Source organism: Stegostoma tigrinum, chromosome 2, assembly GCF_030684315.1.
Source record: "Stegostoma tigrinum isolate sSteTig4 chromosome 2, sSteTig4.hap1, whole genome shotgun sequence".
NCBI classification, from domain to species: Eukaryota; Metazoa; Chordata; class Chondrichthyes; order Orectolobiformes; family Stegostomatidae; genus Stegostoma; species Stegostoma tigrinum.
In genome coordinates this window covers 147,348,934-147,373,607 of record NC_081355.1, presented here as the reverse complement: position 1 = coordinate 147,373,607, position 24,674 = coordinate 147,348,934, and the positions used below count along the sequence as shown (strand labels likewise).

Genomic DNA, 24,674 nt, shown 5'->3' with positions numbered 1-24,674 from the left:
TTTGCTCTCATGTCTCACTCCCTTTAGTCTTATCTTCATGCAAGGTTCACTTTAGAATCATAGAATTTCGAGTGAAAAGACAGGTTATTCAGCCTACCGAGCCTGTAGTGACCCTTCAAAGAGCATCCCACCCAGATAAACTCATACCAGTAACCCCGCATTTACTCTCATCCCTCGGCCTGCACATGCCTAGACACTATGGTACAATTTAGCATAGCCAATTCATCTAACCTGCACATCTTGGACTGCAGGAGCAAATCAAAGCAACCATAGGAAGGACGTGCAAACTTTACAGGCAGTTGCCCAAGGTTAGAATCGAACCCGGATCCCTGGCACTGAGACAGCAGTGCCAATCACTGTGCTGCTGTGCCATCCCAGATCAGAATTTTATTTGAAAACACATTTCAATGTATTTCCAACTTAATGCATGAACTTTGAGAGAGAATACTGTAATGCAAAATGATGTAACAAATGTTTAGCTATAATAATCTTGCATTTCAATAAGAATCAAATGGACAAAAATATAAAATCTACATTTATGTAGCTTTTTTAATCACCACGAGACCACCCAAAGAACTTTGCACCCAATGAAATACATCCTGAACTGTGGTCACTGTTGTTTGTAGGGAGCTTAACAAAACAAAAATCATGGTATAATAATAACTAATCACATACCATGGACCGTAAGCATAGCTGTCGACTTGCAATCCACTGCATCACATGTGTATTGTGCTTGGTGTTCATTTCCACAATGGTGAATGATAAGGCTCCTTTGCCGTCCTTTCGATATAATGCTATATCCTTTCCCTGGCTTAATCTCTACATAATCCTGTAGAACATAGCACAACCATGAGGTATGAATGACACAGATATACCGCTATAATTTCCAGGAGCTATTTAAGATTCCTAGTGGGGTAAGGAAAATAATCAAAAACTTAACTCTCAATGACAAGATAAATTCAAAGATATTTTGACTGTCAGATTTAATTTCTTTAGGGAAGAAAATATGGAAATACCAGAAATCACAAATAAAACAAAAAATGATCGATTAACAAAAAATATTAGCACTTCGTCGGAGGCTCACTGATGATGTTACCTAGAATGGTGATGAAACGTCTGAAAACTAACCTTCCAGCTCAGCGAGCAACTCACATCCAAAATATTAGTATATGTGAAGAATAAAATTTGAGGCCTCTGCAGAGTAGAAATGAAGCAATAATGCCAGAAATTATGGGGTACAGAATGTGAAAACACTATTGGCTAATGCCAACAAGTGTAATTTCAGTAGAAAGTATCACCTTCAGCCAAATTGATTTACTCAGTGCAATATCCAGAAAACAGCTGAAAGCACTTAATACTGTCAAGGCAACAGATGTTGGCAATGTAACGGCAATAGTACCAGAGACCTGTGTTTAGAAGTTACTTGCACTCCTAAATAAGAAGTTCTAGTACAGCTACAAGACTGCTATCTACTCAGAAAATGAGTTGTCACATGGAAGATATGCTCTGACTAAGAAAAAAAAGCAGGACAAATCCAATTTAGCTATTTCCACTATTTTCAGTCTATTCTCATACATCAGCAAATGGAAGGAGCCATCGACACTGCCATCAAGTGGCACTTTGTCAACAATAGCTGGCTTATTGCCACTCCTTTTGAATTCTAACAGAGAACCTTAGCTCCTGATCTCATTAGTGTTTTCATGCAAACATGGGCAAAAGAACTAAACTCAGGAAGCAAAGTGACAATAACTGCCTCTGATATTAAGGCCCCCTTTGACTAATTGGAACATCAAGCAACCCTAGCAACACTGCAGTCAATGGTGATCAAAGCTACCTCAAGCTACACTCCTGCTCCTGGATCCTGGCAGACTTACCTCTCCGAGAGTTCCAGTGATACCTACTGGAAAGTTTGGAAGCCAATCCTACAAATGGCTTCTTATGGACCCTTTTCATCTCAAACCTAATGAATAAGACAATATGACTAGTCACATAAATACTACTCTTGTAACTACAAGAGCCGATCAGAGGTTAGAAATCCTGCTACAAGTAACGTGCTCTCCTGAATGCCTGCACACCATCTACAAGGCATAACACAGGAGTGTGATGGAATACTCCCCACTTAGATGAATGAGTACTGGTCCAACAACACCGGGGCAGCACGGTGGCTCAGTGGTTAGCACTGCAGCCTCACAGCACCGGAGCTCAATTCCAGCCTCGGGCGACTGTCTGTGTGGAGTTTGCACATTCTCCTCGTGTCTGCGTAGATTTCCTCCAGGTGCTCCGGTTTCCTCCCACAGTCCAACGATGTGCAGGTTAGGTGGATCAGCCATGCTAAATTGTCCATAGTGTTCAGGGGTGTGTGGGTTATAGGGGAATGGGTCTGGGTGGGATGCTTCAAGGGGCAGTGTGGACTTGTTGGGCCAAAGGGCCTGTTACAACAATGTAGAGAATCTAATCTAATCTAAACACTCAACGAACTTGACACATTCCAAAGCAAAAATAGCAGGAACTGCCGATGCTGGAGAATCTGAGATAACACAGTCTAGTGCTGATGGACAAAGCAGGTCGAGCAGTATCAGAGGAGGAAAGCTGACACTTCAGGTCGAGGCCTGTCTTCCTCCCTGGACCGAACTATCTCCTCCCTAACTCCCCACCTACATTCACCTTCACTGGCTCCAACCCTGGCTCTTTGACCTGTCTATCTCCTCTCCACCTATCTTCTCCTTTATCCATCTTCTATCCGCTTCCCCCCTCTCTCCTTATTTATTTCAGAATTCCCTTCCCCTCCCCCATTTCTGAAGAAGGGTCTCAATCTAAAACGTCAGCTTTCCTGCTCCTCTGATGCTTTTTGGCCTGCTGACATTCCAAAGCAAAGCAGTCCACTTGATTGGTATCACATCCTCAAGTATTCACTCCTTCCATCATCAACACAGAGTAGCAGTAACATGTATCATCGACAAGATACATTGTATAAATTCATGAAGACCTCCTGGACAACACCTTCTGAACCCACAACTACTACTGTCAAGAAGAACAATGGCAAAAGAAACAAGGGAATATCACAGTGATAATGGTAACTGCAGATGCTGGAGAATCCAAGATAATAAAATGTGAGGCTGGATGAACACAGCAGGCCCAGCAGCAGCTCAGGAGCACAAAAGCTGACGTTTCGGGCCTAGACCCTTCATCAGAGAGGGAATATCACAACTGGCAAATTCCTTTTTAAGTCACTGAGTATCCTGACTTGGAAATATATCGCCATTTCTTCTGAGTCAAAATCATGGAACTCCCTCCTTACCAGCTCTGTGAGTGCACTCACACTAAATGGACTGCACTCTATTTTTACTGGTATGTCATTAACTAAGAGTCATAATTTCAAGACTGTCAGCAAGGGATGAGATGAGGAGAAACTCCATTACTCAGAGAGTCATTACGATCTACATCACATTGCCTGGGGGATTGTGGACACAAATTCCATACAAGGTTTCAAAAGCGAGCTGTACATATTTTTGGAATACATTAAATTTAGACGAGTACAGAGATAGAGCCGGAGAAGGGGACTAGCTGGGTAGGTCAATCGGAAGCCAAGACAGGCACAATGGGTTGAGCGGCTCCTTTCATACTGCAAAATTTAATGATTCTATGATTTTAAAACACAATGGAGGATACACTCAATGAGAAGACAAGATTTCATCTCCACAGGAACCAAGGTTCCCTCCAGTTAACTGATTGCTCCAGTTAGGTTTTAGTTTAATGGTGACCCCAACATGTTGAAAGTTTGGATTCAGCAAAACGAATGCTGTTGAAAATGTCTAAACACCTCCTGTTGATATTAATTTGTTAGGTGTCGTCATTAGGTGGCATATGCTTGGCACAGATGCTGCATACTATCTATTAACCAAAGACTTAAAGTAGTCCAGTTCTTGCTGTGCAGGGACAGTGGTTGCTTGATTATTTGAGGAGTTTGGAATAGAGCTGAAAATAATAACTGAGTAATTAGCAAAAATTCCCATTTCTGACTTCAGACAGAGGGAAGAAATTCAACAATGAAGCAGCTAAAGATGATTGTGCTTAAGGGAAAATGCCCCAAATAAATACTGCTGAAATATCTTGGGTTGAGAACTACCGTCAATTGTCATAAAAACCATGTGATTCACTACTGTCCTTTGTGGAAGGCAATCTGCCATCCTTACCGGATCTAGACTGACATCAATGTGGTTGATTCTTAACTACCATCTGTTATTAGGGATGGTCAATAAAAGCTTCTCCAGTGAGTGATGCCCAAATTCCACAAATGATTAAAAAAAACACTACTTGCCTCAAAGTTTTTGTGTCATCAGAACATAAGAACTAGGAGCAATTCAGCCCCTCAAGAATACTCCACCATTCAAGACATCATTGGTGATCTCATCTCAGCTTCAACTCACTTTCCTGCCTACTCTCCATAATCCGTCAACCTGTTACTAACTACAAATTCTGGAGTAGTGAATGCCACACATTCACAACCCTTTGAGAGAAGTAATTTCTCTTCATTTGATTTAAATCTGCTACATAGGACAATACAGCGCAGAACAGGCCCTTCGGCCCTCAATGTTGCGCTGACCTGTGAACTAATCCAAGCCCATCCCCCTACATATGCTTATCCAAGGACTGTTTAAATGCCCCTAATGTGGCTCAGTTCACCACTCAGTTGGCAGGCAGGGCGTTCCACAAACTTACCACTCTCTGAGTAAAGAACCTGCCTCTCACATCTGTCTTCAATCTATCACCTCTCAATTTGGAGCTATGCCCCCCTCGTACAAGCTGACGTCACCATCCTCGGAAAAAGACTCTCACTGTCTACCCTATCTAATCCTTTGATCATCTTATATGTGTCTATTAAATCCCCTCTTAGTCTTCTTCTCTCCAATGAAAACAGACCCAAGTCCCTCAGCCTTTCTTCATAAGGCGTTCCCTCCAGACCAGGCAACATCCTGGTAAATCTCCTCTGCACCTTTTCCAATACTTCCACATCCTTCCTGTAATGGGGTGGCCAGAACTGCACGCAATATTCCAAATGAGGCCACACTAGCGTTTTGTACACTTGCAGCATGACATCACGGCTCCGGAACTCAATCCCTCTACCTATAAAACCTTACACATTGTAAGCCTTCTTAACAGCACTATCAACCTGGGTGGCAACTTACAGGGATCTATGTACATGGACACCAAGATCCCTCTGCACATCTACACTATCAAGAATATTTCCATCGACCCAGTATTCTGCCTTCCTATTATTCTTCCCAAAGTGAATCACCTCACACTTATCTGCATTGAACTCCATTTGCCAACTTTCAGTCCAATTCTGTAGTTTATCCAAGTGATAAGGAGATTAAAGAATCTGCTCTTTAATTTAATTTAATCCCTACCTTCTGATAATCCCTGACCAGCCCATCTTTCCTAGTCAGGCCTATAATGCTTGCTCCAACCCAAAGAGCACCAACTGGATGCTCATGCTCGTAACAGTCAGAACAATCCCTAACCCTAGTATCCAACAAGCAACACACCACACAGGGCTTATGAAGCTAGCTAGTCTCTTGACAACACATCCTCTTCAAACCCTGCTTTAGTAGTGATGGCTGCACCAATGCAAAACTACACACTAACCACCAATCAGCATCATCACTACCCTCTGCTGAATGGTTGTCTTCAATCCATTTCGGGTGGGGGGGGCGTGTCTTGCTCAGGTCCTCCTTCTGCTAGCGGTAACAGTGCCGATGCAAACTGCACTCCAACCGCCAATCAGATATTGGAGGCATTAGTGGTGATCTTTCAGGAATTGCTAGAGTCAAGGAGGTTCCCGGAGGACTGGAAAATTGCTAATGTGACACCCTGTTTAAAAAAAGGGGGTAAGGCAAAAGACTGAAAATTAAAGGCTGATTAGCCCAACCTTGGTTGTGGGTAAGATTTAAGAGTCCATCATGAAGGATGAGATTTCTGAATACTTGGAAGTGCATGGTAAAATAAGACAAAAACAGCATGGCTTCATCAAGGGGAGGTCATGCCTGACAAGTCTGCTAGAATTCTTTGAGGAAGAAATGAGCAGGTTAAACCAAGGAGATTCAATCCCGAACTCATCTCCACCTATCTGGAAACTCCATTTTCTCCCCTTTGGTCCAGGAACTCCCTACCGACGTCCGTGACACCACCCACACCCTCCACCTCCTCCAGAACTTCCAATTCCCTGGCCCCCAACACCACATTTTCACAATGGACGTCCAGTCCCTATACACCTGTATTCCGCATGAAGGTGGCCTCAAGGCCCTCCACTTCTTCCTGCCCCGCAGGCCCAACCAGTACCCCTCGACCAACACCCTCATCCGCCTAGCCGAACTTGTCCTCACCCTCAACAACTTCTCTTTCGATTCCTCCCACTTCCTGCAGACAAAGGTGGTGGCCATGGGCACCCGCAGGGGCCCCAGCTATGCCTGCCTCTTTGTAGGTTACGTGGAACAGTCCCTCTTCCGCACCTACTCAGGCCCCAAACCCCACCTCTTCCTCCATTACATTGATGACTGTATCGGCTTGCTCCCAAGAGGAGCTCGAACAGTTCATCCACTTCACCAACACCTTCCACCCCAACCTCAAATTTACCTGGGCCATCTCCAACTCATCCCTCACCTTCCTGGATCTCTCAGTCTCCATCTCAGGCAACCAGCTTGTAATTGATGTCCATTTCAAGCCCACCGACTCCCACAGCTACCTAGAATACACCTCCTCCCACCCACCCTCCTGCAAAAATTCCATCCTCTATTCCCAATTCCTCCTGCCTCCTCTGCATCTGCTCCCAGGATGAGGCATTCCACTCCCACACATCCCAGATGTCCAAGTTCTTCAAGGACCGCAACTTTCCCCCCCGCAGTGGTCAAGAACGCCCTTGACCGCATCTCCCGCAAACACATCCCTCACACCCCGCCACCGCCACAACCGCCCTAAGAGGATCCCCCTCGTTCTCACACACCACCCCACCAACCTCCGGATACAACGCATCATCCTCCAACACTTCCGCCATCTACAATCCGACCCCACCACCCAAGACATTTTTCCATCCCCACCCTTGTCTGCTTTCCGGAGAGACCACTCTCTCCGTGACTCCCTTGTTCGCTCCACACTGCCCTCCAACCCCACCACACCCAGCACCTTCCCCTGCAACCGCAGGAAGTGCCACACTTGCCCCCACACCTCCTACCTCACCCCCATCCCAAGCCCCAAGATGACTTTCCATATTAAGCAGAGGTTCACCTGCACATCTGCCAATGTGGTATACTGTATCCATTGTACCCGGTGTGGCTTCCTCTACATTGGGAAAACCAAGCGGAGGCTTGGGGAACGCTTTGCAGAACACCTCCGCTCAGTTCGCAACAAACAACTGCACCTCCCAGTCGTGAACCATTTCAACTCCTCCTCCCATTCTTTAGATGACATGTCCATCATGGGCCTCCTGAAGTGCCACAATGATGCCAACCGAAGGTTGCAGGAACAGCAACTCATATTCCGCTTGGGAACTCTGCAGCCCAACGGTATCAATGTGGACTTCACCAGCTTCAAAATCTCCCCTTCCCTCACCACATCCCAAAACCAGCCCAGTTCTTCCCCTCCCCCCACTGCATCACACAACCAGCCCAGCTCTTCCCCTCCACCCACTGCATCCCAAAACCAGCCCAGCCTGTCTCTGCCTCCCTAACCTGTTCTTCCTCTCACCCATCCCTTCCTCCCACCTCAAGCCGCACCTCCTTTTTTCCTACCTACTAACCTCATCCCACCTCCTTGACCTGTCCATCTTCCCTGGACTGACCTATCTCCTCCCTACCTCCCCACCTGTACTCTCCTCTCCACCTATCTTCTTTTCTCTCCATCTTTGGTTCCCCTCCCCCTCTCCCCATCCCCCTCTCTGATGAAGGGTCTAGGCCCGAAACGTCAGCATTTGAGCTCCTGAGATGCTGCTTGGCCTGCTGTGTTCATCCAGCTTCACACTTTATTATCTGAGTTTCAATGAATGTTGTCTGCCTGAGCTTCAAGAAGGCCTTTGACATCCTGCCACACCGGAAGCTGCTGAGTAAGAACACTTCATTCTAAAACTATGATGGTCCCACACAAAGAAACATTCTCTCTACATTTAGGGATAATGGGAACTACAGATGCTGGAGAATCCAAGATAATAAAGTGTGAAGCTGGATGAACACAGCAGGCCAAGCAGCATCTCAGGAGCACAAAAGCTGACGTTTCGGGCCTAGACCCTTCATCAGAGACGGGGATGGGGAGAGGGCTCTCTGATGAAGGGTCTAGGCCCGAAACGTCAGCTTTTGTGTTCCTGAGATGCTGCTTTGCCTGCTGTGTTCATCCAGCTTCACACTTTATTATCTTGGATTCTCCAGCATCTGTAGTTCCCATTATCTCCGGTTTTGGCATTTGGAGTCAAATCTCCCCTTCCCCCACCGCATCCCAACACCAGCCCAGTTTGTCCCCTCCCCCCAATGCATCACACAACCAGCCCAACTCATCCCCTCCCCCCACTGCATCCCAAAACCAGCCCAGTTCTTCCCCTCCCCCCACTGCATCACAAAACCACCCCAGCTCGTCCCCTCCACCCACTGTATCCCAAAACCAGCCCAGTCTGTCTCTGCCTCCCTAACCTGTTCTTCCTCTCACCCATCCATTCCTCCCACCTCAAGCCGCACCTCCATTTCCTACCTACTAACCTCATCCCAACTCCTTGACCTGTCTGTCATCCCTGGACTGACCTATCCCCTCCCTACCTCCCCACCTATACTCTCCTCTCCACCTATCTTCTTTTCTCTCCATCTTCGGTCCGCCTCCCCCTCTCCCCATCCCCCTCTCTGATGAAGGGTGTAGACCCGAAACGTCAGCGTTTGTGCTCCTGAGATGCTGCTTGGCCTGCTGTGTTCATCCAGCTTTACACTTTATTATTCTCTCAACATCTAGTTTGTCAAGCCCCTTTAACATTGCAGAAACCTCAAGTAGATCTCCTCAGATTCTTCTAAATTCCAGCCAGTGTAAAACTGCTAAAGTGTTCAAACTCACATTTCTGGAATCAATTCATTAAATCCCCTCTGAACTGTCTCCAATGCAATTACGTCCCTCCTCAAGTAAGGAGACCAAGATTGTGAGTCGTACCTCAGGTGCAGACTGACTAATACCTTGTACAATTGCAGCAACGCTTCCCAACTTTTATACTCTATCCCTATAGTAATGAATATCAACATTCCATTAGCTTTCCTTATTACCTACTGTACTTGCATACTGGTTTTCTGTGATTCATGCACAAGGACACCCAGATCCTCTGCAGTGAAGCACCCTGAAGTTTGTTTCCATTTGAATAATTAAGTTACCTTTGTATTTGTCCGACTAAAACAGAAAGCCTCAAACTTATCCACATTAAACTTTATCTGCCAAATTTTGGCTCATTTACCTAATCTATCCATATCCATTTCCAAATTTCTTATTTCTTCAATGCAACTTACTTTCCCATCTATTTTACTGACATTTGCAAATCTGGCTACAGTATTTTCTCTGTATCTATATTATTATAGATTGTAATTAGTTCGAGACTGCAGACTGAATTTTATGGCACCCCACTGGTTACATCTTACGATACATTTATCCTGACTTTCTGTTGGTTAGCCAATCGTCTATCCAAATTAATAAATTACTCCTAAACTCATATGATCTTACCTTGTGTATTTGCTTTTTTTAACAGCACTTCATCAAATGCCTTCTGTAAGTCCAGATATACTACAGCTACAGAATCCCCACTGTCTATATTCCTTGCTTGTCACATCTTCAAAGAACTTTAGCAAATTATTCAAATTAGATTTACTCTTCATAACATTATGCTTACTCTGATGGACTGCACTTGGACTTTCCAAATGCCCTGTTATTACTTCCTTACTCATGGATTCTAACAATTTCCCAATGCGATATTAGACTATCTGATTGATAGTTTCCTTCTTTCCACCTCTCTCCCTTTTTGAATAAGGACATTATATTTGCATTGTTCTAATCCAATAAAACCTTTCTCATACCCAGAGAGTTTTAATCAATCCAATCAATCCCAATCAATCCATTAGCTCTGCTTCCATTTCCTTTAAGACCCTAGAACATAGGCCATCCAGGCCTGGGGTCTTGTCTGCCTTCAAACCCAATAGTTTGCTCAGTTATTTCTTACCTAGTGATGATGATTTCTCTAAGTTGCTCCTTTTATGTAACCTCTATATTACCTGTCACTATTAAGACGGTACTAGTGATAACAGAAGCAAAATACTGATTTAGTGAATCTGCCTTTTCTTGTTCCTCACTATCAACTCTCCAGTCTCACTGTCCCAGAGACTAACATTCCCTCTGGCTCTTCTCTTCTCTTTTACATAGTTACTGCATAGAAGCTTTTGCTATCCATTTCTATAGTTTGCACTAGTTTGCTTTCTGGAATAACAACTCGGAGGCCGGGTATCCTGTCACCAAGTCATCCTTTATTTACTTGTGCATAGTACACTGGCTGAGGCTAGCCAGCCTGGAGTCAGTAGCTTGAACCAAGGAGACTCAAATTCCCCCGGTCACACTGGTCAGCCAGGGCCCTCCCAACGGGGGTTGCCAATTTGGGCCAATCAACAACCTTGTAGTCAACAAGGTCAACCTGGCTCCAATTTCAGAATTTATCTTTGCTCTTGTTAATATTTTTTCAATAACTCTTTGTTGATCATTAAAAGCTTCCTGATCTTCCAGCCTGCCACTTGTCCTTGTAATGTGATAATACATAATATCTTTGACTTCCTTCAAGTTAATAACATCATCATCTCCTCTGTTACCTCTAGACTAGAATAATCCAACAATTTCCTTATCAGCCTTCTATTTTCTCCCCTCAGTTCTCCTTTAATGCCATCCTGTAAAATCCATAAGTTAAATTAAAACTTGAGCTGATTTGACAGATCAGATTTCCTCCACCTTAGAACTTATCTTACCTCCAAACTGAATGTCTGCAACAGAACTCAGCAGTGGTCAGAAATCAGTTAAAGTCTTGAAATTGTGACAAAAAGGCATTTTTTACATTTAATCAGTAAAAAGAAGTTGTCAATATGACAATTAAATAATTCCAAACTATTTACACAAAATCATAGAATGTAGAACATATCATTGCAGAAGGATAATGGATTTCACCAGCTTCAAAATCTCCCCTCCCCCCACTGCATCCCTAAACCAGCCCAGCTCATCCCCGCCTCCCTAACCTGTTCTTCCTCTCACCTATCCCTTCCTCCCACCTCAAGCCGCACCTCCATACTAACCTCATCCTGCCCCCTTGACCTGTCCGTCCTCCCCGGACTGACCTATCCCCTCCCTACCTCCCCACCTATACTCTCCTCTCCACCTATCTTCTCCTCTATCCATCTTCAGTCTGCCTCCCCCTCTCTTCCTATTTATTTCAGGATCCTCTCCCCATCCCCCTCTCTGATGAAGGGTCTAGGCCCGAAAGGTAAGCTTTTGTGCTCCTAAGATGCTACTTGGCCTGCTGTGTTCATCCAGCTCTACACTTTGTTATTTATGTCCTAAAACTTGTTCGTTTCCTCTAGAAATCATAGATTTTAGCTAACACGCTTCTTTTTGCTGCCCAACTTGCTCTGATAGTACAATAAATTTTCCAGACATTCATACCTTAAACCATTTAACTTCTGCATTGGCTCTTGAGAGTTCACATTCAAAAACAACTTTATCTTTCTCCGGCACTTTAATATCTTCTAAAGATTTGACAAAGGTCACTGGTGGCTCTATTCAAAAAAGAATGAAAAATAACAGCAACTGGTGCAATGTAAAGGTTAACATTTTGTACCTCTGAGTAATTGTAAAATTTCTCAATAATTTTAATCTTAGTGAGGAGACAATTGCTCTACTGAGTAAAGTTTTAATTAGCATTATGATAGTTGCTGGCCACTATATCTTTAGATTCTAAAGCTGTTATTGCAGGGTCATTACAGAACTCTATCCAGGGATTTAAGCTCATGTCATTCCAAGATCCTGATCAGGCAATGACCTAGTGGTATTATCAGTGGACTGTTAATCCAGAGAGCCAGATAATGTTCTGGGGATCTGGGTTCAAACCCTGCCACAACAGATGGTGGAAATTTCACTAAAATATCTGGAATAAAGAATCTAATGATGGCCTTGAATCCATTGTCGATTATCAGGAAAAATCCACGTGGTTCACTAACATCCTTTAGGAAAGGAAATTGCCAACTTTATCTGGTCTGGTCTACATGTGTCTCGAGACCCAAGGCAATGTCATTAACTCTTAACAGTCCTCTAGGCATTTGGAGATGGACAATAAATGCTATCTAGCCAGCGATGTCCTCATCCTGTGAATGAATAAAAACAAAACCTCAATCTGCCATTAGAGTTGTTCTTCCTTCACAAGGAATTCTTAGACATAGCACTCAGTGAAGAATTCTGTCATGCAGTCATCGTAACTGATCCAAGAGAAAGCATATAGCAGTTTACATCAGTTAATCACTGTTAATAACTTCTGGAGCTGAGAAACCACCATTCTCCATGAGTAGAGTCAGCATATTGTTCTTAGTGGTCACAATAAGCAGGACTGAATAAAACATGTTTATCAGTGTGAGAAGACTTTTGCTGAAGTGATTAAAGAGTTCACCACAAGTCCTCCGTGCATGAACATTGTTTCTCTATGTCATCTGTCCTTCCCTTCATTACACTGTTGTGTGCTCAGAGTTCATTCATTGATTTTAGATTTAAAATTATTAAGAGTGCAGCATAAAATGATTACCTTGGAGAAGCTATATGCTAAAATGATGTGTTGACAAAAATACCATGACAGCAGGCAAATCCATCCACCACTCAACAGTAGGATAGATTTGTATGAGTGGGGCAAAAGCCTAAGGAGTTAAAGTAGTGGTTGAACACAGATACAATACAGAAGGCTAAAATCAGGAGAGTAGAACAGGATTGAGAGTAATTTTTTTGTCACTGTAATCTAGCTGGCTTCTTGAAAGGGGACTGATTAGCTCAGTTGACTGGATGGTGGTTTATATTGCAGAGTAATACCAACTGTGTGGGCTCTCCATCTCAAGAGGGATTCTACTTTTCAAACACTTATCTTGCTCAAGGTGTGGTGACTGTCAGGTTAAATCACCACCAGTCAAAGAATCGTAAAGATCTTCTGCATAGAAGAAAATTCTTTGGCCCACCACAGCCATGCTAGTCAAAAACAACCACCTGACTATTCTAATGTCAGTTCCTAGCACATGGCCTACAGCCTAGTATGCCTTGGCATCTAAATGCATATCTAAATACTTTTTAAATGTTACTAGGGTTTCTGCCTCTACAACTTTACAGGCAAAAAGTTCCAGATTCCAACCACCCTCTACGTGAAAATGTTTTTCCATGCATCTCTTCTAAACCTTCTGCCCCTTACCTTAAGCCTATGCCACTGGTCATTGATCCCTCCATCAAAAGAAAAAGCTTTTTTCTCTCTACTACATATGCCCCTCGTAACTTTATACACCTCAATTCTGTATTGGTCAATCTCCTCTGCTGAAACAAAAGTAACACAACTCTGTCCAACAGTACTGAGGAAGCATCACCAGACCCAAAACGTTAACTCTGATCTTTTCTTCTCAGAACCTGAGAGACCTACTGAGTTTTTCCAGCCACTTCTGTTTTTCTTCCTGATTTACAGCATCCACAGTTCTTTCGGTTTTGACCAGTTTGTCCAACCTCTTTTCATAATTGAAACTGTCCAGGGCAGGCAACCTTCTGGGAAATGTCCTGTATACCCTTTCCTGTGCTATCACATCATTCATCTCATGAGGATTCCAAAACTGCACACAATACTCTCGCCGTAGCCTAACCAGTTCTATACAGAGATAATAAAATGTGAGGCTGGATGAACACAGCAGGCCAAGCAGCATCTCAGGAGCACAAAAGCTGACGTTTCGGGCCTAGACCCTTCATCAGAGAGGGGGATGGGGAGAGGGAACTGGAATAAATAGGGAGAGAGGGGGAGGCGGACCGAAGATGGAGAGTAAAGAAGATAGGTGGAGAGAGTGTAGGTGGGGAGGTAGGGAGGGGATAGGTCAGTCCAGGGAAGACGGATAGGTCAAGGAGGTGGGATGAGGTAAGTGGGTAGATGGGGGTGCGGCTTGGGGTGGGAGGAAGGGATGGGTGAGAGGAAGAACCGGTTAGGGAGGCAGAGACAGGTTGGACTGGTTTTGGGATGTAGTGGGTGGGGGGGAAGAGCTGGGCTGCTTGTGTCGTGCAGTGGGGGGAGGGGACGAACTGGGCTGGTTTTGGGATGCAGTAGGGGAAGGGGAGATTTTGAAACTGGTGAAGTCCACATTGATACCATATGGCTGCAGGGTTCCCAGGCGGAATATGAGTTGCTGTTCCTGCAACCTTCGGGTGGCATCATTGTGGCACTGCAGGAGGCCCATGATGGACATGTCATCTAGAGAATGGGAGGGGGAGTGGAAATGGTTTGCGACTGGGAGGTGCAGTTGTTTGTTGCGAACTGAGCGGAGGTGTTCTGCAAAGCGGTCCCCAAGCCTCCGCTTGGTTTCCCCAATGTAGAGGAAGCCGCACCGGGTGCAGTGGATGCAGTATACCACATTGGCAGATGTGCAGGTGAACCTCTGCTTAATGTGGAATGTCATCTTGGGGCCTGGGATGGGGGTGAGGGAGGAGGTGTGGGGACAAGTGTAGCATTTCCTGCGGTTGCAGGGGAAGGTGCCGGGTGTGGTGGGGTTGGAGGGCAGTGTGGAGCGAAGGAGGGAGTCACGGAGAGAGTGGTCTCTCCGGAAAGCAGACAGGGGAGGGGATGGAAAAATGTCTTGGGTGGTGGGGTCGGATTGTAAATGGCAGAAGTGTCGGAGGATAATGCGTTGTATCCGGAGGTTGGTAGGGTGGTGTGTGAGAACGAGGGAGATCCTCTTGGGGCGGTTGTGGCGGGGGCGGGGTGTGAGGGATGTGTTGCGGGAAATACGGGAGACGCGGTCAATGACGTTCTCGATCACTGTGGGGGGAAAGTTGCAGTCCTTAAAGAACTTGGACATCTGGGATGTGCGGGAGTGGAATGTCTTATCGTGGGAGCAGATGCGGCGGAGGCGGAGGAATTGGGAATAGGGGATGGAATTTTTGCAGGAGGGTGGGTGGAAGGAGGTGTATTCTAGGTAGCTGTGGGAGTCGGTGGGCTTGAAATGGACATCAGTTACAAGCTGGTTGCCTGAGATGGAGACTGAGAGGTCCAGGAAGGTGAGGGATGTGCTGGAGATGGCCCAGGTGAACTGAAGGTTGGGGTGGAAGGTGTTGGTGAAGTGGATGAACTGTTCGAGCTCCTCTGGGGAGCAAGAGGCGGCGCCGATACAGTCATCAATGTACCGGAGGAAGAGGTGGGGTTTGGGGCCTGTGTAGGTGCGGAAGAGGGACTGTTCCACGTAACCTACAAAGAGGCAGGCATAGCTGGGGCCCATGCGGGTGCCCATGGCCACCCCCTTAGTCTGTAGAAAGTGGGAGGAGTCAAAAGAGAAGTTGTTGAGTGTGAGGACGAGTTCAGCTAGGCGGATGAGAGTGTCGGTGGAGGGGGACTGGTCGGGCCTGCGGGACAGGAAGAAGCGGAGGGCCTTGAGGCCATCTCCATGCGGAATGCAGGTGTACAGGGACTGGACGTCCATGGTGAATATGAGGTGTTGGGGGCCAGGGAATTGGAAGTCCTGGAGGAGGTGGAGGGCGTGGGTGGTGTCACGGACGTAGGTGGGGAGTTCCTGGACCAAAGGGGAGAAAATGGAGTCCAGATAGGTGGAGATGAGTTCGGTGGGGCAGGAGCAGGCTGAGACGATGGGTCGGCCAGGGCAAGCAGGTTTGTGGATTTTGGGAAGGAGATAGAAACGGGCCGTGCGGGGTTGGGGAACAATGAGGTTGGAGGCTGTGTGTGGGAGGTCCCCTGAGGTGATGAGGTCGTGAATGGTGTTGGAGATGGTGGTTTGGTGCTCGGGTGTGGGGTCATGATCGAGGAGGCGGTGATCCAGCATAACCTCCCTGCTCCTAAACTCTATGTGCCTCAACTGACAAAGGCAAGTAAACTATATACCTTCTTAACTAACTTAATCACCTGTCCTGATACCTAAAGGGATGGGTGTACGTGCACATCAAGATCCACCTGAACCCCAGGGCTTCCCAGAGTCCTACCATTCATCATGTATCTTGCCAAAGTGCATGACCTCATATTTAAGCCGACTGAATTCCAGCTGTCTCTTTCCAATGAGAAAGCAGCTCTATGGGCCACTACGACTAGAATCATTTTACACTTTCTCAAAAGTTTGCAGTTACAATTGCAGAAGAGGAACAAAAACAAAGCTATATTGAATATTGAGCTGTATGAGCTCAAACAGTAATTTGGAGAAAAGAACTGTGAAATATTTAAGGAAATGCTTTAAATACACTTGTTGAATATAAGTTTACATGTATAGATACCCCTTCGGGGAATCAAAGGACACGGAAAAAGGCTCTTTGTGTTTGAAGAAGGTAAAACAGTGGATTAGACTTCACAACTTCTAAACAGCTGGTTTGTGCTGTAGATAATTCATTAACCCTATGAGGATGGGGAAAACAAGATAGGTATTTGAAATTTGACACGTATCTGTCCTAATTTCAACTAATCACTGGATACTTGTAAAGGGAAACATCTTTGCTCTGTGCTTTAAACCATGATATCATTTGTCTCAAGCCTGTCTAAACGCTTCAGAATAAAAGTATCTGGTCAGTTTACTGATTCATGTAAATGATCAGCATGTGGCCCTACAATCAGGGAGATCAAGCCACTGGATCCGAAATGATGACCCTGTTTTCTCTCCACAAATGCTGCTGAACCTGATGAGATTCTCCAAGAATTTCTGTTTTTTTTCCCAGGTAAAACACCATTATGTTTTTTACATTTCAAACATTCCACTTCAGAAAAAAATATTAATCATAATCTGAGAAAAAGAAGCATACAGACTCAAACTCTCCTTTCAGGAAGGTGACAGTGATTCTTATGTCCATGACAAAGATGAGTTCATCTTGTGGGTCAGCAGATAAAATCCCTCTACATCATGCAGGCTGAACAAAACACCAAAACAAATCGCAACAGAATCAGGCCAGCTATTCTATCAGCAAATCATTAGATTGCCTCTGTCACACTGATATTTTTATTTCCAGTTTCTTCCTACGTCACATGGAATTACAACAATAATTGGGAACTTGGAAACTGTGTCTCCACAAACTCAAGACCTCTGCAAAAAGGTAGAAGGAAACAAAATAATGCAAGAGGTTCAGTATAAAAAGTGAACAGTTCCAGTGAAAACAGATTCAACAGGGGGCAAAGTCTGTCAATATCAGATTTAAAGCCTTGAAAGGTGCTCTAATATATTACAAAAGAGAAGAACAGGCACTTTAGCTTCTTGAGTGCAACAGCCTAATAACAGCAACTGCTAAAACATTAATCTAATTAAGCTAGGTAGCAAAATTCAATCAAATATGAAGGAAGACCTTTTTACTCAAACTGCTGAAACAAAATTAAAAAGTTATTCTAACTTTATTTGTTTTAAAAGCATCACTTTTATAATTAGAATAAATAGCCCCTGAAGATTGTTCTTCTCCTGCAAGGATACTCCAGTGGTATGAATAATAAGTAATGATGAATATCCCACATACACCGTCATAGTTTCACTATGGGCAGTTACCTGTTACAATGAGTCTTCCAGATGTACGAATGTCTTCAGCTTTGAAACTAATCAGCCCTGAATCCTCAATCTTCAAATTGGATAAAGTTAATGCATGCTTCTTGCCCAGTGTGGTAATTCTACAATTCGCTCCTGGTTTCATTCTGATACTATCCTTCAGCCAGGTCGTTTCCACATCTTCATGTGACAACTCAACTTCAAAAGTGCAAGTCTCCTTCTCATGCACCTTGACTTCCTCCAATCCTTTGATCAGTTTAACTTTCCTCACTATTTCAAATAAGAATTATTATTAATATTTTAAGTATTAAATTGGTGATCTACAAAATATTATAAACAAAACATGACAGAAGTAATAAAAATTAAGTAGTCACAACAGAAGAAAACTGAACTGATGTAAGTTGAAATTAGGTAATTTAGACCCCAAACAGGATGCTCTTTAGTTTAATACTTTGGACAGTGTATTTTGGATCACTGAAAACTAAAACAGGATGGAATTTATGCGACTAGTGTTGTAGGAAATTCTAATTTTATTTTTATTCGCATACTTTTCATTCTCTCCGTCTATCAAGTTGTTTGGCAAGTTCAGCCTAATTGCAGTCAACATGAAGGCTGCAATCATTGATATATTTTCCTTTGCAACTCCATTTTGAAAACCTCAACTAATTCTGCTTCAACTACATTCAAAGGCAGTGCATTGTAAAACCTAATCAATCTCTTCATGGAAAAAGACAGAAGAGCTGGAAAAACTCAACAGGTCTGGCAGCGTCTGTGTAGAAAAAAATCAAAGTTGACTCAGGTTCTAAGGAAGACCCGAAATGTTAACTTTGATTTTTGTTCACAGGTGCTGCCAGACATGACGAGTTTTCCGGCAATTTCTGTTTTTGTTCCTGATTTACAGCATCCGCAGTTCTTTCGTTTCTTCATGAAAAATGCTTCCTCATGCTGGCATTGCTTTCTGTACCAATTATCTTAAGCTTGTGCCCTTTGGCTCTGGACCCTTCCATTATGGCAGCAGTTCTCCACGGCTACTGTGGCCAAACTCATGATTTTGAATAACTTCATCAAACTCCCTTCTCAAAGTCCTTTCAAGAGATAGTTTTAACTTGTTCAATCTTTGTAGATGATTGAATTTGCTCATCTTTCCTGCACCTTCCCTAATACCTTCACTTTCTTCTTCAAGAAGTGTCCAGAATTGAACACAGTACCTCAGTGATATTTAATTAGTGTTTTTTTTTAACAAAAGCAACTGTGTTTTACATGATAGAAGAGGTCAGAATATGGTGTACCTGATAAGGCAACTGGAATTTTTTTTTAACTTTTACTTTTTATTTATTCATTTGTGGGATGTGGGAATCACTGGGTGGCCAGCATTTATTGCCCCTCCCTAGTGGCTCTTGACAAGGTGGTGGTGAGCTGCCTCCTTGAATGCCTGCAGTCCACCTGCCATGGGTTGACACATAATGCCATTAGGGAGAGAATTCCAGGATTATGACCCAGCGACAGTGAAAGAATGGTAACATATTTCCAAGTCAGGGTGAGGAGTGGCTTGGAGGGGAACTTGAAGGTGGTGGTGTTCCCGTATATCTGCTACCCTTGTCCTTCTAGATAAAAGTGGCCGTGGGTTTGGAAGGTGCTGTCTGAGGATTGTTGGTGAGCTTGTGCAGTGCCTATTGTGGATAGTACACACTGCAACTACTGAACGTTAGTGGAGGAAATGGATGCTTATGGAAGTCATGTCAATCAGTTGGACTGCTTTGTCCTGGATGGTATCTAGCTTCTGAGTGTTGTTGGGGCTGCATTCAACCAGACAAGTGGAGAGCATTCCATCACACTCCTGACTTATGCCTTGTAGATGGTGGACAGGTTTGGAGAGACAGGAGGTGAGTTACTCGCCACAGTATTCCTGGCTTCTGACCTGCTCTTGCAGCCACAGTATTTATGTGGTGAGTCCAGCTGAGTTGCTGTTCAATGAATACCCCCAGGATGTTGATATTGAAGGAGTCAGTGATGGTAACACCACTGAACGTCAAGGAGTGGTGGTTAGATTCTCTCTTATTAGTGATTGTCATAGCCTGGCATTTGTGAGATGCCAATGTTATTTGCCACCTGTCAGCTCAAGCCTGGATATTGCCCAAATCTTGTTGTATTTGAATATGGACTACTTCAGTATCTGAGGAGTCACGAATAGTGCTGGTCATTGTGCTATCATTGGTGAACATCATCACGTCTGACCTTATGGATGGAGAGAAGGTCACTAAGGAAGAAGCTAAAGATGGCTGGGCTTAGGATACTACTCTGAAGAATTCCTGCAAAGGTGTTCTGGAGTTGAGATGACTGACCTCCAACAATCAAAACATCCCAGGAGTCCACCCAACCAAACAGCAATGCTCAAAAAGCTTGTGATTTTAAATAATCCTGTTGGACTATAACCTGGTATTATGTGACTTCTGCCCTTGTGCACCCCAGTCCAATAGTGGCACCTCCACATGGCATCTTCCTATCTGTCACGTATGACTCCAACGACCGGAGAGTTTGCCCCCATACCCATTGATTCCAGTTTTGCTAGGACTCCTTGATGCCACACTTGGTCAAATGTAGACTTGATGTTAAGGGCTGATACTCTCACCTCACCTCTGGAATTCAGCTGTTTTGTCCATATTTGAACCCAGGCTGTAATGAAGGAAGAATATGAGTGAACCTGGCAGAACCCAAATTAGGCATCACTGATGTGTTGCTTGTTTCTCAACTTGTCTACTACTTTGTACTACAGGTTAAGGAGATCGTCAATGTTAGGGAGGGGGCCAGGACTAGAGAGGAGGTTGATGACATCAAAGTTCAATGCCTTCTTAAGAGGACGTTTTCAAAATTGTGGACATACAGGACAGCTGCTCCAGTATAGATGGCAAGGGCATCGGATAGCTGCAAAAAGAGCTCTGTAAAATATATGAGTCATGGTAGTTCCTTCAGAAATGACTACAATTATTTTCCAGTCATCACAACATGAATGTAAAATGCCCTCCAATTCACAAATGCAGCAGCTTGTTCCCAGTGAGTTCTAATGGTCATGTAAGTGAAATAGTTGGGAAACACACAGTGACCCTAAAGATAATTCCCACCTCCCACCAAGGCTTATGCTCTCAGAGATAATGGGAACTGCAGATGCTGGAGAATCTGAGATAACAAAATATGGAGCTGGATGAACACAGCAGGCCAAGCAGCATCTTAGGAGCACCAAAGCTGACATTTCGGGCCTAGACCGTCAGCTTTTGTGCTCCTAAGATGCTGCTTGGCCTCAGAGATAATGGGAACTGCAGATGCTGGAGAATTCCAAGATAATAAAATGTGAGGCTGGATGAACACAGCAGGCCAAGCAGCATCTCAGGAGCACAAAAGCTGACGTTTCAGGCCTAGACCCTTCATCAAAGAGAGAGGGGGATGGGGAGGGGGAACTGGAATAAATAGGGAGAGAGGGGGAGGCGGACCGAAGATGGAGAGAAAAGAAGATAGGTGGAGAGGTAGGGAGGGGATAGGTCAGTCCAGGGAAGACGGACAGGTCAAGGAAGTGGGACGAGGTTAGTAGGTAGATGGGGGTGCGGCTTGGGGTGGGAGGAACGGATGGGTGAGAGGAAGAACCGGTTAGGGAGGCAGAGACAGGTTGGACTGGTTTTGGGATGCAGTGGGTGGGGGGGAAGAGCTGGGCTGCTTGTGTGGTGCAGTGGGGGAAGGGGATGAACTGGGCTGGTTTAGGGATGCAGTAGGGGAAGGGGAGATTTTGAAACTGGTGAAGTCCACATTGATACCATTAGGCTGCAGGGTTCCCAGGTGGAATATGAGTTGCTGTTCCTGCAACCTTCGGGTGGCATCATTGTGGCACTGCAGGAGGCCCATGACGGACATGTCATCTAGAGAATGGGAGGGGGAGTGGAAATGGTTTGCGACTGGGAGGTGCAGTTGTTTGTTGCGAACTGAGCGGAGGTGTTCTGCAAAGCGGTCTCCAAGCCTCCGCTTGGTTTCCCCAATGTAGAGGAAGCCACACCGGGTATAGTGGATGCAGTATACCACATTGGCAGATGTGCAGGTGAACCTCTGCTTAATGTGGAATGTCATCTTGGGGCCTGGGATACAGGTGAGGGAGGAGGTGTGGGGGCAAGTGTAGCAAGTGTAGCTGCTTGGCCTGCTGTGTTCATCCAGCTCCACATTTTGTTATCAAGGCTTATGCTCTGTTAGTCTCACAATTGCATGTAACATCTTTGCTCTCAATGGCCCCAATCCTGACAGCACTAATTCTTCATGCCCTGCATGCTGCCTCACCCATTTGGAACAGTGCTCCACCTTTACCAAAAGTTAACAGCGGCACCACCAATTTTTATTTTCTTTAATACCTCTCTTTCTTTCTCTCTCTCTCTCTCTCACTCTCTCTATTCTTGTAGAATTGCCTACAATAGCGCACTATACTCCAGGTATACTCTCACCACGTTGCTGTACAATCACAGTGAGACAACTCTGTTTCTGTACTCAGATCCTCAGATACCAGCAATTCTGGACCACCAGCTTTTCCAGCACCCTTCTCTTGTCCCGCAGAGATAGAGAAAGACAAAACCTCACTTCATACCCAAAGATTGAACAACCTCACCTAGTGTATATCATCTCTGTCGAAAAAGTAGTCTCTGGTCTTAACCACCATTTCAATTGGCTTAACAAAACTTCTTCCACTTGCGTGCAAAAAGTCATTCCATCGGCGATGTCCACTAGGAAAATGGCTCAGGAGCAGAAGGATGCTTGAAAGCCAGCACGTCAAATGACAGATCAAAATTACAATCTATCTGCCTCCAATCCTGATCCGACATCAGGGTTTTACAGTCTCCCAATAGCAACCACTGGGCAGGAGAAAGTGGAAATGGTGTTTTGCAACCAATCACAGTTCCCTCTCACTACAGAGAGCACAAACATACACTTGATGTCCAGCACAGCAGTACTGCAACCTCTAAGGTACAATTTTTGAATGAGGATTTAACAGTAGGCATTTCTGAAATTTTCCTCTTTAAAGAGAATCCTGAAGAAAGGCAAACTATACTTTCTCTGATTATGGAATATATGAAATCCAAAGTTTGTGCAAAGGAATTAAAGCTCAGCTGGCCAAGTAAAGGACTCAGAGACAATACTGCAAGCAAATGGTGCACATCAGCCCACAATCCTCCTATGCAGCAAGTGTGGTAAAAGCTGGCATGCCAGAATGGGGCTTCTGAACCACACCAGGCAATGCTTAACACAGAGTGTTAACCACATCATTGTGCAAATTATGAGATGGAAGGCTGCAACTTCTGTGAAAACTTTCATACTTACTTTCAACATTTAATTTTGCTTTCGTCTTTTCATGAAGTGTTTCACATGAGTAATTCCCACGGTCCGCAAAGCTCACGTTTATAATGGTAAGAGACTGCTTGGTTCCATCCACCTTAATATTTATTTTTCCATCACTTTGAATGATGATGTTATTTTTTGTCCATTTAACTTCACCACAAGGTTTTGAGAGTTCAATTTCAAAAATGGCTGTATCTTTTTCTTGGACAGTCATGTTCTCCAATTTCTTTTTAAATAATGCTGGAGCTTCTGTTAACAAAATTTCAATAGAATTAGTACTATTGCAATTTTTTTAAAACATGCAATTAATTTTGAACCAGTCAGCTTTTGCTCAAGCTATGCCAGCCCAGGAATAAATCACAGGGTTCATTCTGTGTGACTAAACGGCAAGTCCATGGGCTCCATAGATATTGGCCTTGAAGGGGAGTCAGAGCAATATCAGACTCTGCTGCCAAAGAAAGGTGGAAAATCTGGTCACTGACAAATGCAAGACGGAGTATCAAGGCATAGAGTAGAATAATGGATAGCAGTATGTAACAGTATGTAGTATTTTTAATGTGGTGTCAAGAAGAATAGACCAGATTCACATTGAGATACTTTACTTTCTTTGTGGGCAGGTTAATCTTCCCTGAATGTAGCCAGCAATGACAATGGTTGCTTTGCAGCAAACAGTCTTGGATCTGCAAGTACAAATGGGCAATAAGCCTTTTATCTATATATACATATTTCAACGGCCTTATACCCATTCCAGACTTGGAACATTTCGAATTTATCCTCATCATAGAATCATAAAATCCCAACATTGTGGAAAAAGGCCATTTGGCCTTTCATGTTTGCACTGATCCCGTGAAAGGCATCACATTTAGGCCCAGCCTCCACGTTATCCCCATACCTCCACATTCAACATGGCCAATCCAACTAACCCGCACATCTTCGGACCGTGGGTGGAACCCAGAGCACCTGGCGGAAACCCACACAGACACAGGGAGAACACGCAAACTTCACACTGACATTTACCCAAAGGCGTCAGTCAAACCCAGGTCCTTGGTACTACAAGGTAGCAATGCTAACCACTTGAGCCACCATGCCACCCAAATGTGGAAGGTGGTACACTTTCAGTGAAAAAAAAATGACACTGCTCCAAACTGGAGTCTTAATTATCACAGTTACATGTGTAAAACAACTCCATTGCTTTTAACTTAACCTTTTCCTTCAGTCTACAACCTCTTCTACCCTTTATAACTAGTTTACAGTTCACCCTGTCTTTACTGTTGAAGAAAATGTGCTGATTTTCAACCACTACTGTGAAAAAACATTTTTGGAAACACACTGACTAAACAATGAAGTGAAGAATTATCACTCCTGCTGCAAGGCTGAAGAAACAAATAAAGAAAGGAAGCAAGATTAGTCAGTGCACTGAGTATAGGAGTTGGGAATTTATGTTGTGGGTAATTAGGACATTGGTGAAGCCACTTTTGGGATACTGTATTCAATTCTGGTCTTCCAGCTATAGGAAAGATATTGTGAAACTTG

At 44.3% G+C, this 24,674-nt stretch overlaps 1 protein-coding gene across 16 annotated transcripts in view; it reads right to left on the bottom strand.

Moving 5' to 3' along the window:
- The window catches only part of obscnb (obscurin, cytoskeletal calmodulin and titin-interacting RhoGEF b), a 760,766-nt gene that overhangs the window by 608,950 nt on the left and 127,142 nt on the right, over positions 1-24,674 (bottom strand). For all 16 annotated transcript variants that reach the window (XM_059639939.1, XM_059639947.1, XM_059639941.1 and 13 more), the window contains 4 exons: positions 23,124-23,390; positions 17,781-18,047; positions 11,704-11,816; positions 676-829 (listed from right to left, as the gene is read on the bottom strand). In XM_059639939.1, coding sequence (XP_059495922.1) covers positions 676-829; positions 11,704-11,816; positions 17,781-18,047; positions 23,124-23,390 — 801 coding nt within the window. The remainder of the gene's footprint in view (positions 1-675; positions 830-11,703; positions 11,817-17,780; positions 18,048-23,123; positions 23,391-24,674) is intronic.